Source organism: Cervus canadensis, chromosome 25 (assembly GCF_019320065.1).
Source record: "Cervus canadensis isolate Bull #8, Minnesota chromosome 25, ASM1932006v1, whole genome shotgun sequence".
NCBI classification, from domain to species: Eukaryota; Metazoa; Chordata; class Mammalia; order Artiodactyla; family Cervidae; genus Cervus; species Cervus canadensis.
The window spans coordinates 43,862,121-43,877,940 of NC_057410.1; the positions used below are offsets into that span (position 1 = coordinate 43,862,121).

Genomic DNA, 15,820 nt, shown 5'->3' on the forward strand with positions numbered 1-15,820 from the left:
ATCCATTTCTTTCTCGCTGTAACTCAGGCAGAATGACACTGCAATGTTCTGAGGAAATTGTCCTCTACAGTTGAGGCTCCCAGAAGGCAGACACCACATTTATTAACTCATTCTACACACTTAGCTCATGTCCGCAGAGAAATGGTCTATACAAGCTCTTATTAAAGAGGAAGAATACAATGAATCATTTTAGAATGTCTAAAAAGAATTTTCTCTTCCCATTGAGACTTCTAAATTATTCTGAGATTGTTTCTATAAAGACTATGTAATTGGGGGAGATACACAGGGAGCATCAATTTTGTTTTATTTCTTAAAATAAAAGGAGCTGAAACAAATGTGACACAATGTTAAGATCTTAAAACACCCAATGTTCAGTCCACTAAATTATTATCTTTATTGATTCTCTAAATATTTCATAAGGAAAAAGGTTGTGGAGCCTTACTCACAATATTTATTAATATTTTTGGAGAAAAATTTTGACAATATATATCAGAAAGCATATAATTCCTCTTTGACTCAGAAATCTAAGAATTCATCCGCAAGAAGGAAGGAAAGAAACAGAGACAGATGGACAGTCAGACACAGAGACAGAGAGATCTTTGGAATGCTGTCTCCAAAGAAGAAAGTATTCTTGTAAGTAAAGAGAAACCACCTAAAAATCAACAGGAAGGGATTGTGAAAAAAATAATTTTACATTCATCCAGTATGTTTAAATATTCTGCATACATCAAAATCACGCAAGAGAAGAACAGCTGCTGCTGCTGCTGCTAAGTCACTTCAGTCGTGTCCGACTCCGTGAGACCCCATAGACGGCAGCCCACCAGGCTCCCCCGTCCCTGGGATTCTCCAGGCAAGAACACTGGAGTGGGTTGCCATTTCCTTCTCCAATGCATGAAAGTGGAAAGTGAAAAGTGAAAGTGAAGTCGCTTGGTCCTGTTCGACTCTTCCCGACCCCAAGGACTACAGCCCACCAGGCTCCTCCATCCATGGGATTTTCCAGGCAAGAGGACTGGAGTGGGGTGCCATTGCCTTCTCCAATAGAAGAACAGAGGTATGAAAAAGAGCATAACTTACTCCAGCTGGGAAAATAAGCTATCAAATAATATGAAGAGTATAGTTCTATAATTCTATTTTTTTATAATTCTATTTTTCTGTAAGAAAAACAGTAGAGATCTAGAGAGTCAAACTGACAAACCGAAATAGATAATAGATTTTTTAAAAGCACAACACATACAAAAAACAAAAACCGGTGAATCTGAATAAGTTGGTTAGTCAAGTTAATTGTATTGAACCAATGTCAATTTTGTTTTGATAATTCACTATAGTCATGTAAGGTGCTACCATTGGAGGAAGCTAAGTGCTGGGTATAAATGACTATTTTTGCAGCTTCGTACTATTTTTGCAACTTATGAGGAGTCTATAATTATTCCAAAACAAAAATTTAAAAAGAAAATGAAAGACTGAAAGGAAATATACCAACTATACCAAGATATATATGAGATTAGATATTGAACTATAATTGACATTCCATCTATTCTGGCTTTCCTGAGTTTACACAATTAAAATATAAAGTAACACTGCATCTATCTGGGGAAAAAAAAGCATAAACCTAAATTTCAATCAGAATTACTTTTGAATAAGAAATGTAAATGAAAAGTAATTCAAAATCTATGTCTCAAACCAAGGCTTCTGGATGATAAAATCTCTGCTCTTTTAGTTAAACCCCACTAAATCTCTTCCAATTTTCCACCTTCACTCTCATCAAAACAACTTTAACACACAGCCAGAAACTAAAGCCAACTCAACCAACCAGATACCATTGAGTGTAAATTAAAACATTAAGAAAAGTAGGCAAAATTTTTATTGTCTTTTTCCCTAGTCTTATCCTCAAAATAATCTAACAACAAGGTCACAAACTATGTATTTGCTCTATCCTTGCCAGTTCCGTCACTGTCTATATATAATATCATAAACATTTTCCATTCACATTTCGTTAATTTGAAACTTGAATGCAGTGCAGCCTGCTCAATTATCCAAGAGTTCATTACCTAGCTCATGCTAACCAAGCCCATTATTTCTCTTTATTCTGTTTGTGTTACTTGTCTTTCCCCCACTTTCCCGGGTGTTAGCACTTCTAGCAGAAAATAAGAAGCTGCACAAAGGAATAAAATTAAAATTGGTTGATTATTTTATGTATCAAAGGATTTATTAGTTAGAAAATGGCCACAGTTCACCATAATGTGAGCTTGTATATTCTACTTACTCACACCTCAATGGTCAAAGGTAATTCAGAGCAGACTTGATTGCAAAATAAAGCAAATTTTATTACCCATATTTTCAGGAAATAACTAGATAGTCCATATCACTCATGATTACTCTCCTTTTATTAAATAGGAAAATGAAAGCTATCTTATTACAAGCAAAAACACTTTTTTCCTTTGATGTATGAAATCACTCCTCAAAGTTATACTCTACTTGGAATTCAGCACCTGGAATACTGCCTGGCCTATATGAGCATTCAGTAAACATTTAATGAGTGAACAAAAGAAAGAAAGGAAGGATAAATGAAGGAACAAACAGATTTAGAATGAATAAGTTCCAGAGCCAAAAAAACTCCACTTTTATAACAGGTCAGCAAACATACAAGTGTGTGCGTGCGTGCGTGTGTGCGTGTGTGTGTGTGTGTGTGTGTGTGCACCTGACATGTTTTTAATGTGTTAACATTGGTATTATGAGGATAAAATAGGATTAACTGAAGATGAAATATGACACAATAAGAAGCTGAAGTCTAACAGATCTCGTTTTTCATACCAGATCTGCCACCTGCTTTCTAAGTGAACATGAGCAAGTTACTTGACTTTCTCTAAATTCTTCTTTAAGAACACATGCTCTTGAGAAGTTAAAAAACTATGGTAAGGAATATTACTGGGGCTATTCTTACTGTAATAATATATATTTGTATTCTTTAATGCTTTAACACACTCAAAACACACTCACACATGTGTATGCACACAGACTCAAGCAAGTACTTAAGTATTTAAGATGCCCTTCACCCATTTCACCTGCATCCAACTCCCTCTCCTCTGACAACCACCAGTCTGTTCTCAGCATCTGTGAGCCTGGTTTTTGTTCTGTTTTGTTGTTTGTTCTGGTTTTTAGAATTTACATATAAGTAAGATCAGGGCTTCCCTGGTAGCTTAGCGGTCAATAATCTACCTGCAATGCAGGAGACATGGATTTGATCCCTGGGTCAGGAAGATCCCCTGGAGGAGGAAATGGCTACCCAGTTCAAATACTCTTGCCTGGGAAATCCCATGGACAGAGGAGCCCGATGGGCTACAGTTCATGGGGTCTCAAAGAGTCAGGCGTGATTTGGTGACTAAACAACATAAGTAAGATCATGTGATATTTGTCTTTTATTACTTTTAAACAGTGAGTTTTCTTTCATTTATCTGCTAATGTGTTTACTAAATAAGGTGACTAAAGCATGACAATCTGGTAAAATGACATTGGTACAATTCTTAAACCTGAAGTAGTTTGACAGACATATACAAAGTCAGCTGCATTCCACCGTGGAGACAACAAAGATGTCTGAGACCTGATCCCTGCCCTTCTGTCACCTAGCTGAGATCTTTTAAATTACTGCTAGAAGAAAAGTATCAGTGGAGTATGCACTTATATAGTGGATGTATAGTGACTAATGCAAATGGGAATTGAGCATTCTTTGCCAAACTAGCTTAAAGGGAAATAAGATTCAAGGTGATAGGTTTTTTAGGAAAGAACTATTTACCAAGAAGACAGGTACAAGTTGACTCTGGGAAAATAGTGAAGATTTAAATTCCACTAAAATGAGAGAAGAAAATGGAAGACACATAGAAACATAGATGACAAATGAAAGAAAGGAAGTTACATCTCTGATTAATTTTTTTTTTTTAATTCAAACATTGCTCTCATTCCTTTGTACTTTCCAGGTAAAAGAGGTTTTAAAGAGTGTAGTCACAACCCATTACAGAAATTGGGCTCATACAGTGCGACCCAATGGGCATGAAAAATTAACTCTACCACTATATTACAAGTCATTTACTCTCTCTGTCCTTCAGTTTACACAGTCATAAAAATGCATTATAATTATACATATCTCATAGGGTGTCAGAAGGATTCAAGGTATACGTGCAGTATTAGCATAGAGTCTGACCCAGCAAAGGTGCTCCATAGTGACTTCTGTTATATTGCCAAGATTGTTATTACTGTTATTATCATTATTGAAACTCATTCATCAGTCTTAAAGAAGGAAAAACTCAGTCATGTGCTAGAGAACAATCATGTGTGTTTTCTTCTCAATCTATTACAGACTCTTCAGATATTGCTGTCGCTCATCCCTTAGACACTCAAAGGAGGATTTAACATTTTTAGATCATTTGTTCCCTAAAGTTTGGAAACACCTATGGAATAACACAGGTTAGTGAGAGAGCCCACAGTTCATGGTCCTTGTACTGGATTTCAAAAATAAGATATTCATGTTAGAAACAAGAGAGATGGATGCAATATGATTCCTTGGGAAAAAACTCATCTCTGCACTTAACATATGTTATGTGTCAAGGTCTGTCCACCTGCATTAGGATCAAGATGAAAAGCAATGGAAGCAAAACAGCAAAGAATACTATACTTGAATGCATTAAAAAAAAAAAAAGTAATCAAAACAACTTCCATAATTACTAACAAGTCCAATTATTTTTTCCCGAGAACTTGGAGGAAAGGAAATTTTTCAAGTACTCATAATTAGATGAATTAATTAGGCTATTTATTACCATGGTCTCATAAAAATAATGTTAAAGCACACTACAAGCAATGAGTAATAATATGGTCATTATAGATTTTCCTTAAGACAGAAAACCAACATAGCCTTCTTAAGAGAAGGGATTAATATTGCTTTATGCTATTCAGGAAACATTTCTAAAGTAGGTAACAATTAATATAAAGTCCCTCTCCCACCACTTTTGGGACTGTTGTATACATTTTAAATATTTTACAGAAAACATACAGTTTATTTTTTCAAAGAACATCAGTCTATCATTCTAAATAAAATAGAGATATTTTCCAAATGTTTCTGAGATATAAATCTAGATTTTTAAAGTTACTTTTAGTGGTTTCAGTGGAGAAGGGGTAAGAAAAGAAAAAGAAAGCTGAAATTAACTAAGACCATTATTACGGAGACAATAGAACGCAGTGTATATTTAGAGTACAGACCCTGAGTTCAACCTGTACTATGCTGAGCTATGCTGCTGTGTTCAGTCGTGTCCGACCCTCTGAGACCCACGGACTATGGCCCACCAGGCTCCCCCGTCCCTGGGATGCTCCGGGCAAGAACACTGGAGTGGGCTGCCATTTCCTTCTCCAGTGCACGAAAGTGAAAAGTGAAAGTGAAGTTGCTCAGTCGTGTCCGACTCAGCAACCCCATGGACTGCAGCCCACCAGGCTCCTCCGTCCATGGGATTTTCCAGGCAAGAGTACTGGAGCGGGGTGCCATTGCCTTCTCCGCAAATTCAGACTGCCTGGGTTCAAATCCTAGATCTGCTACCTATTAGTTTTACACATTTAGGCAAGTTTTCTTAAACTCTCTGTATGTTCATTTCCATATACACTAAATAATAGTAAAAGGCCCCCTACCTCGCCAGGGTTGTTAGAAACATTAAATAAATTCAAGTACTTAGTATTCTATCTGGCTCAGAGCACAGATACCGTAAGGCTAGCTGTTTTCACCATATGCTGGACACTTTCATTCAAAAAGTTCTATGTTATTATTATATGTTATTAATATATACATTAATGATTTCACAATCAATAAAATAGGCTGGATTACACACAGTAACAATAGGGAACACTCAATAACTTGAAACAATGTTTATTTCTCACTCATGCACCCTTAATGAGGCTTCAAGTGGACTCCCCAAAGAACCATCATCTACGCATTTGCTCGGTTCCCCAGGCTATACGTGCTTCCACAGTGGCTCTGAGAGACAGGGAGGACTAGGGATTGAAGTACAGCCTCTAATGGTTTCACAGGAAGAAACACGCCTTTCTCTGGTTGCTTTGAAAGTGAAAGTGAAGTCGCTAAGTCGTGTCCAACTCTTTGGGACCCGGTGGACTGTAGCCTACCACCTACCAGGCTCCTCCGACCATGGGACTCTCCAGGCAAGAATACTGAAGTGGGTTGCCATTTCCTTCTCCAGGAGGTCTTCCCAACCCAGGGATCGAACCCAGGTCGCCCGCACTGGAGGCAGACGCTTTAACCTCTGAGCCACCAGGGGAGCCCTAGTTGCTTCAGCCAAAGCTAATCACATAACCACGCCAGGAGGGGAAGCCGGGCCATCCTGTGGGCTCGAAAGTAGAGAACAGACACCGCTGAACAGCGATCCTCACCACGGTCCACATTTCGGTACAGTTCACTGCTCAAGGACGGGGGACCTAAGTTTTTTTTGGGGGGCGGGGGTTACCTAAGTTTTAACTCAGAAGTCAATGTGTTTTCCTCCACTAATAACACTCCTCAACACTTTTTCCCCTACCCACATTTTTACCCAAGGGGAAAATGATAGCACATTGTACAAATTTGCATCGGTAACAGTGGTAAACTTCATTCAGCCTTGATTAAGCAGGAAGAGTTGGGAGCAAGGCAATGTCAGGGCATTTGCGACTTAGAAAAGCACTTAAGTCACAACTGAGAATCACTGAAACTGAAAAATTTAAAAAGTGTGGAGAGAAAGCAAAGTGAGATTAGTGCAAAAGTAGACTTTTCTAAGTTCCAGTGCTTTCACTTATCGTTATTTTAGCAAACAGTCAATAATAATGATTTTATGTCCCTTTGGCTACTAAATTTTTTTTTATCATTTTATTGTACTACTTTTTTTGCACAGATATCTATATTGATCATGTCTACAAAGCATTCTTCCTTTTCCCTTAATCTTCCCAACTAATGTCACTTGGGAGAGACAACTCAAAAATTATACTTGGGAAATGTTGCTATTCTAACATCAAAACCTGAAGAAGGTATTCCTCTTGTCGAGAGTTATCTCTTAAGTTAGGTCTTAAGACCTACAGACTTTAGATGCTTTTATCCCACTTAGAGCAACTAATATTTTAAATCAGTAAAATTCACTACTTACCTAAAATTTATAAATCGAACTCTGTCCTCTAACATAGTTACCTGATCTGTTTTCAGCTATTCTAAGACTTTCAGCTGGACGATTTCAAACTGGAAATTCTTAAACTTCAATTTTCCTAGATAAGAATAATATTTCTCCTTTCTATGCATTGCCCCTTAACTCATTTGGCCATAATGCCAGCAAAAGTACATATAATTCATACCTTTTATAAATTCTCTAACCACATGGTTTACAGAAAGAATATAAGTTTGTCAGATGTGTTTCCTAAAACTGTAAAGAGGTTATTACATTCACATACATTATCACAAATATTCATTAGCCTCCCACAGGTTTCTCTCAGAAATTTCACACAATAGAAAGAAATGATTCCACCTTCACAGTCACTGCTTAAGTGGAAATTCTTAAAAAAAAAAAAAAAGAAGAAGAAGAAGGAGAAGGAGAAGAACAAGGAAGGATGCGGGGAAGAAGGGGAGGGGAAGGGGAAAATGGGGAGGAAAAGGAGGAGCTGGAGGGGGAAAAGGAGAACAAGAAGAGAAAAATAACTTCAACTACTGGATTTTTTTTCTCAACTAATAGTATATGGCATGGACAAAGGAAAAAGCAAGCCACCTTCCAGGAGGTACTAATAGTGTGGACTTTACCCCACACCTGGTAGAAGACTGGTCACAGCTGATTGAATTTCCCTTGTTCATTGATTGTGCCATTTGTTGGGCAGTCCATCCTTGCTTATGTAATCGCAGCATTCCAGTAGTTCACTCTGTTCTGTTCTGAACTTTCAGCAGCATGACAGACTGAGAAAATGAGATATAGCACAGCACGAAGCTGTTGACCTTCAGAATATAAAATAAAGCCCATCTTTTTAAATTGGTCTTTCTCGATGAGTCTATCTGAGGGAGAGTATTGCTAACAGGCCATTTTTCATGCTCACCATGTACCTTCATAAAATATTTTTTCATTTATAAAAAAATGATAATTTAAAATTTAAATGTATCTGTACTGTGCACAATATTATGAATAAATTCATTTCATTTAGAGTTTGTCAGAGGGGATACCTTTTTTTCATCCCAAGATAAAACTCTCACCTTTCAACTAGAACTAAATACACTTTTAATAATATCTGATAAATATGAAGGAAATTTTAGAGAAAAGAAAGAGAGGGAGGGAGGCTGAATTTCCAAGACAGTTTAATGTGGCTAATTGTTTGCCAAAGAATCAAAATTCAGTAGAGGAATAAATTACTTTCTGATTATATAAAATCCACATTATATTTTCCTTGTTTTCCTTTGAAAGAATGTCAAACTCAGAAAAGTTGCAAGTAAAAGATAAAGAACTTTTTTCCCTCTGAACCACTTACTGACAGGTCTAAAACCCCAGAATAATTTAACAAATCAACAAATATTAGTTCTTTCATCTTTTTTTTTTTAACTGTCTCTTTATCTTCCCTGTCAAACTCACCATCAAATGCTTAGATATCTAGCTCACTAGAATCTTTGCAATACATAACAAGAACATGTAAATCTGTTAAGTAGCTTTTTATTCCATCTTTTAGACTTTTCCATTTTGTTTTTTCCATGAACTTCTGGCATCTAAAGAAAACAACAGATAAGAAACCACACAAAGTTCAACTTGTAAAAACAAGGAGTCCTGTTAATGAGGAACAGGTTTCAAAATAAGCAAAATTCCCTTCACTCCTATTTCACAGATTTCTTCACTTCTTCCTTTAAACGAGAGATTCTCTTAAAGGGGGAGGTGGGGAAAGGAAAGATAATGAGGAAACTTCTTTCCAGGTAACCCAGACTCCTCCACATGCTGGCATCTCCCCTCCCTTCCTGTCACTGTCCAATATGTCCCTGAACTGGTTTTGCCTACCATCAGTTCCGTCCGTATTTCGGGATCCTGGTTTTGGCCTTCACCTCTCCATTGACATCACATTATTAAAAATCACTGAAGATTTCTGCGTCAAAACTGTTATCTTTCAATCCTCAATAGCCTCAAAACATCTCTAGAGCCCTTGACCACTATTGACCTTCCCTATTTTTATCTCTTCTCTCCCTCTTACTCCATGGCACCAAAATATTCTGCTTTTCCTTATCCTACTTCTCTGAACAAGCCTCATCCACTCTCACACTCTCTCATCCCCCCTCTTCTATTTATCTTCCCAGTTCAGTTTTTAGTATTTTGTTCATTCTCTCTCTCTCTCTCTCTCTAAATTGCTCTCTCTCTATCCCCCCCGCCCCACTCAACATTCACTAAGCTTTAGCTCTCCTGTCTTTACAAATTTCAGTCAAATCTATAATCCAATGAGCCCTTGCCAAGTCTTCAAGTCATTATCTTTAATTCACAATCAATTCCTCCACCTGGGTATCTGAGTCAAATTCTCAGGTTTATCATAACTTCTTTACTTCCCTACACCCCACCTGGTGATCCTTACGTCTAACTTCACCTGGGACAGCAGTCACTCGGTTCCAGCCAAGTGTTACCAGGAGAAAATGCTGACCAAGCCCTGACAGTTAATCTGCTTTTTTTCAAAAGAAGCCCCCCCAGATTGAATCATTAAAGGAAATTTAAATTTTAGATGACATCCTCCAATGTTTAAACACTGACAACTACTTCAAAAACAACTACTTCAGACAAACAAAAACCCAGCACTTAGGTCACACAAAACCTATCTGCGGGCTTACAGAGAGGTTGTGACGTACAGCCTAAAAAGTGAATGCAAATGTCTGAGCTTGCTATTCCAAGCCTTCCAAAACCATCCTGAAACTACCTTCTGGAGTACCTGTAACTCCAAAATAACCACTACAAGCCTCTGCTGTTCATTCTGACCTACAAGTATATTTGGTTCTTTCTCTCCTCTATGCCTCTGTCGTGTTTGGTTTGCACACAGAAGTTTTTCTTTTGCACACAAAAAGTATTTTTCTTTCTCTCTAAATCCTACTTTAAGATTGAGTCCAAATGCTACCATTTCTCTGAAGACTTTCTGGTCCACACTAGCTTCTGGGAACCTCTCTTCCAGATTTCAAAAACATCAGTAACTAGTACTGTGTGTCAGGTACAGTCCTAGACAGTTTACATGCTCCCACCCACCTCCATGATCCTAAGAAATTGATACTATCGTTACTCTTATTTCACCAATACGGATATTGAAGCCTATCCAAAGCAAGTGGCAGAACTGGGGTTGAACCCAAACATTTCTTGTTCCAGTGCAGAAAGAAGAGTAGGAAGTTCAAGTTTTGATCATCCACTATGTGACCTGTTTTGTGCCAGGAAAAAAAATTTAAATCCTTAACATGACTCACCAGATCATTCATGATATGGCTTTCTTCATCTGTTTCTTAATTATTACCTGCCAAGTTAGCCTTCTTACAGTTCCTAGAATTTATTGAGACACTTCATACCTCACAACCTTTTCATGTGCTGTTCTCTTTGTCTAGAATGTTCCTTCCTCCTTCTGAGTCTAATCCCTAAACATTGTGATCTCAGTTTAACCATCATTTCTTCATCATTTCTTCTCCTACCACGATCCTTCCAGAAAAATTATGGTAAATCCCCTTATTATTTCATAGCACTTACTACAACTCTAAAGAAATAGTTTTGTAATAATTTACTGTATGTCTCCCATCTGTTTCATCATTTTCTTTGTCCTATACACACAATGAGTGAATAATTGATATCTTTAACACTTATAAGCCATTTTAAGAAAACAACCTTTACCTCACAGCTAGTCAGAAACTGAGATCTTGCATGTTAAAAAAAAGTACCTACACAATTTCCATTGTAGATATGTTAACCAAGCAGAAATCCTTTTCCAATCATCTGCATTTAGATTTTTGTTAGCTTATAGTCACTGTTAACACATATTAAATTCTAAATCAAACAGTATGTGAGAGTCTGATCATTGAATGTTGTTTAAATAAAAATAAACTAAAACAGGACTGCGATGTTTCCAGAGAAAGGGATAATTAATGACCCAGACTGAAAAAATTAATCACAATGCATAATGCAAAAGTGAATTGCCTAATTCTTCAGAGAGGGGTAGCTGGATTTCAATTTTAGGAAAGGCAGTAGGATGTCTAATTCATCAGGAGAAAATAACCAAAACATCCATTCTGTGGTTCCAGGATTAGAGAATTTCTAGGGGTTCTAATTGCTTCACCATATATTCAGTTCTCCACTGAAGTCTCTATAATAGAGACTTTATTCTCCCCAAAGCTAGGTGTCAACAATGTGAGTTAACCAACAAACCATGAGGAAAGGTAATTCTTCACATGTTCCTAAAGCACCTACATGTAATTTGTTTTTCAAAGATCTCAGAGATTAAAGTCCCAGAAATATATTTTACAGGGCTATTGACTACAATGGAAGGTCCCTAATGTATCACCCTCAAAGATTTCTACTCCATGCTCATACTACTGCATGGGTAAACTACTATTGGGTAGTTTATGCCACTGTGAAAGCTAATATGCACTGCTATTTATGTGTTGGGGCTTTTGGTAGGCCTGCAGATTTAGAGGGGAGTCTGCTTCCACGAAGAATAAACAGACAAGTGTATAATGAGGAAGAATCCGTCTCACCTCTGGAAACCATGGGTCTTCAGAGATCTTGACTACACACCTATGTCAGCTCCACCTCAAAGAGAACAGCTAGCTGTAGCAACCCTTCCTCATTTTACTTAAGGACTGGTGGTCAACATCTCCCTTCCCCAGATCCCAGCTTCAAATCAAAAAGAAGTAAGCAAAGCACCTTCACATCAAATTGTGCCTGTATCCACTTGCCACCTCCCAAGACATGCAGAATCAAAAATCATCAAGTCCATGTATCCTGTTACCTATCACTTTTTAAATTCATATGTCTGTTCTGCCCTAGAACATAGGGATATAAAGGGGCAAGGGGGTGGGGCAGGGTGGACATTTGCCCTGACCTTGAGTTTACCTTTTGGTGACTGTAGCCATGATATTAAAAGACGCTTACTCCTTGGAAGGAAAGTTATGACCAACCTAGATAGCATATTAAAAAGCAGAGACATTACTTTGCCAACAAAGGTCCTTCTAGTCAAGGCTATGGTATTTCCAGTGGTCATGTATGGATGTGAGAGTTGGACTGTGAAGAAAGCTGAGCGCCGAAAAATTGATGCTTTTGAACTGTGGTGTTGGAGAAGACTCTTGAGAGTCCCTTGGACTGCAAGGAGATCCAACCAGTCCATCCTAAAGGAGATCAGTCCTGGGTGTTCATTGGAGGGACTGATGCTGAAGCTGAAAGTCCAATACTTTGGCCACCTCATGCAAAGAGTTGACTCATTGGAAAAGACCCTGATGCTGGGAGGGATTGGGGGCAGGAGGAGAAGGGGATGACAGAAGATGAGATGGTTGGATGGCATCACCGACTCGATGGACATGAGTTTGAGTAATCTCTGGGAGTTGGTGATGGACAGTGAGGCCTGGCGTGCTGCGATTCATGGGGTCGCAAAGAGTTGGACACGACTGAGTGACTGAACTGAACTGAACTGAGTTTACCTTTGCAGAAAAATGTTAACCAACGAAGAATATCTGCAAATAGGATTTGGATTAAAACGATTTTTTGAATGAAGTTTCAGATTGGATGGATGGTCTCCTATGTCTACCTGCCTCTCCAACTCTGCTCTGCCAACCAAACTCCTCAGTAAGATTGAATCACACTGCTAAAACAAATACAGACTCAAAGACTTATCTGTTATTCACTTTGATCTGTTGGGTTGCTATAAAACAGGTACAGCCACGTGATTCCAAGAGTACAAAAATGAAGAATTCAGATACAGTATTATCAAATACTGTGACCTACAATGTACTGAATTTTTGAAAATACATACAAGGACCCTTTGGCAAAACACCTCTTTAAAAGCAGACATTTTGTGCAATTTTTAAAAATTCCAGCAAGCAACTAGAAATTAAGAAGAGAGAAAACATAGAGGGAAAACCTCTAGATCTTAAAGGTTGATTTGATGGACATTTTGAGTTCCACATTGTTTGTTCTCCCTTGAGTCCTCCCCAGCTTCAATTAAGCCTCTTTCTAGAGGCTGTTCTTGGCATCGCCACTGCCACTACTTTAGGTCTGGCCCTCATTGGTTTTTACTTGGAGTATCCCAGTGATTTCTTGAGTTTTCTGCACAGTTTTATGGGACGGTGGTCACATAAATAATTTCTGTTCCATACTTTTTGACAGATATATGGACACAGAACTTTGAGAACACATTCTTAGGTGAGACAATCATCTCTGTGTTTTGATCTTCTCAGATCTAGCAAGATTTCCTGCTCTTAAATAACTGTGCAATGAGAGGGCAAAGATAGCTATTCTTACTCTAACATTTATAGGGTCTATTTCTTTTAAGACTTGGTCTTAATCCTTTACTAAATTAATCTTACTAGTTACACATTCATATATGACAAAACTGAAGAACAGAGAGATTAAGCAACCTGCCTATGAACACACCGCCAGTAACTGTAAAGAGCCAGAACTCAAACACAAACTTCTGGCCCCAGAGACCAGGCTGTTAACCATCATGACGCCTCCCCGCCCCCCTTGCCACATGCATACCAAGTGCTTGGTTCGCTGACGGGTACATAAGAGAGGATCAATCAAACACTATTGGAAAACTTGAGCTGGATGGGGAAATGTGCTAGACTCTAAAGGTAAACCCATGTAAACAGCTCCAAACAATCAAGAGGGGACAGAGATGGTGGGGACAGAGAACAGCCTCTGGTTGAGAGGTCATTCTCCCTTCCAGATTCCTACTCTCAACAAGAAGACATTCATCAAATGCAAACCTGACCATCTCATTCTCCCATTTCACTGCTGGGGACTTGGAAATGGTAGTGGGAAACCCCACTGCAGTGTTCTGCAGACTTTTCTAGAGAAAACCTCTCTCCCTCAGGGCTGGCTGAGGAAAGCAATCACATTCTTAAGAGCTAGGCACATGGCCCAAAGAGCAGCCATAACTCTCCAGTTCGCCTGTGTGATTCACCCTTAAGAATCTGACAAGTTTGGCATTTATTCTACAAAAGTATCTTTTGTTTGTTGTAACACAAAAACAGTATTTATAACTACTTACAATGGCAACTCTAAAAGAAAAAAAAAAAAAACTTTATTCCTACCATGATTTCTAGCATCTTCTAGGCAGATGTACTGCGTATTCTCTCTGGAATACACTGCAGCTTCATATACAGGATAGGGCTGTGGACCAGATCCCACCTACTTGGCGTGATGCATAAATCCTTTCCCAAATCAACCCCTGACTCACCAGTCCCCTTTCCCACCAACACAATTATTCGCAGCCACATCAACAGTCAAATTTCAACCTGTGTTCCATGTCCTGGACTTTAATAACTGGGACTTTGTCAACTTTGAGAGGACATATCCACTTTTCCAATCTCTACATAGGTGTGATCTTACTGAAGTCTTTCACCCACTCTCTTCCTCCTCACAGGGTGAGGATACTTAGAAACTACCTTAGTTCTTCACTCTGCTTGCACTTGTTGCGGTGGCTGCTTCCCTTTCTAGACTGTGGGTCTCCGGAGGGCTGGCTCATGCTCGACTAAGCAGAGCCTGGCCATACAGGTAAATTTCTTGTCTGTAGCAACCAGGGCTTTCACCCTAGGTAACCGAATCGCTCAAGACAAGGCAAGCGAGCTTGACTATGAAGCTGAAATTAAACACGGATTTAAAAGGTGTGATCACACCTCCAGTCTCATCCTCTTTTCCCAAAAGAACTCCAGGCTCCGATGCAGGGGACGTGGAGCCTGGACGCCCAAAAGAGCCGGGGGTGGGCTCAGGAGTCACTCACCAACTGGTGGAAGGCGAATGTCTGTTCTCCAGCGTCTTGGTCCAGGGCTTGTACCAGCTGATCTGCTCCGCGGCTTTGCCCCAGAACCTCTCAGGGTCGGTCACCGAGGCCGCGAAGTGGGTCTTGTACTCGCCGCCGCCCGAGGACAGCGCCCTGCAGCCCCGGCCCCCGAGAGCGCCCCGCGGGCCGGGGGCCACGTATGCCCGGCGGGCCGGGCCGGCTCCGCGCGCGGGAGAGGACGCGGGCAGGGACCCGCCGAGGCCCCCCGCGCCGGTGACTTTGCGACACTGCAGCCAAGACGGCTTCATCGCTGCCGGCGGGGTCGCCCCTTCCTCCCCCAAGTCCTTGCAGGCTCCGCCGCGCGCCGCCCGGAACGCACCACCCGTGGGGCGCTCGCGACTTCCTGGGGCCCCAAGCAGAGCAGGCGGGAGGCGGGAGAAAACCCCGAGGTGTGCCCAGAGCCCTGGGACTTTGGAAGGCACCACCAGAGTCGCCGGGAAAAACCGACCTGGAGCGGCGGGGGGAAGCCCCAGGCTGCAGAGGGGGCGCGGAGCCGCGGACGGGTGGGGGTCCCCGCGTCCCGGCGACAAACCCGGCGCGTCCGCAGCCCCGCGATTCCGCCGGGAGGGCGCCCCGCCCCGACACCCGAGAGCCCCTAAGGCGAGCACCGCCGGCCCAGTCCCGCCGGCTTTCCAACAAACAAGTTGAGCGCAGCTGCTCGGGGTCTGTCTCCGAGAACCGGCGGGAGGAGCCGCCTCGCCCCGGGCGGCACGAGCCGTCTGCCCGGCCGAGCTCTGCGGCCCTCGGGCCCCTGAAGTCTCAGGGTTGTTTTTTATTTACTTCT

General features: G+C 40.5%; 1 protein-coding gene and 1 long non-coding RNA gene across 3 annotated transcripts in view; one reads left to right on the forward strand and one right to left on the reverse strand.

Annotated features, from left to right (window-relative positions):
* ACSS3 (acyl-CoA synthetase short chain family member 3) overlaps window positions 1–15,418 on the reverse strand; it is a 162,707-nt gene extending 147,289 nt beyond the window's left edge. The window contains exon 1 of one of the 2 annotated variants that reach the window (XM_043446309.1): window positions 14,977–15,418. In XM_043446309.1, coding sequence (XP_043302244.1) covers window positions 14,977–15,284 — 308 coding nt within the window. In that variant the 5' untranslated portion in view covers window positions 15,285–15,418. The remainder of the gene's footprint in view (window positions 1–14,976) is intronic. The other variant, XM_043446308.1, reaches the window with a different exon arrangement.
* LOC122427093 overlaps window positions 14,671–15,820 on the forward strand; it is a 39,690-nt gene continuing 38,540 nt past the window's right edge. Inside the window, exon 1 of the long non-coding RNA XR_006265354.1 lies at window positions 14,671–14,750. This is a non-coding gene — a long non-coding RNA (uncharacterized LOC122427093). The remainder of the gene's footprint in view (window positions 14,751–15,820) is intronic.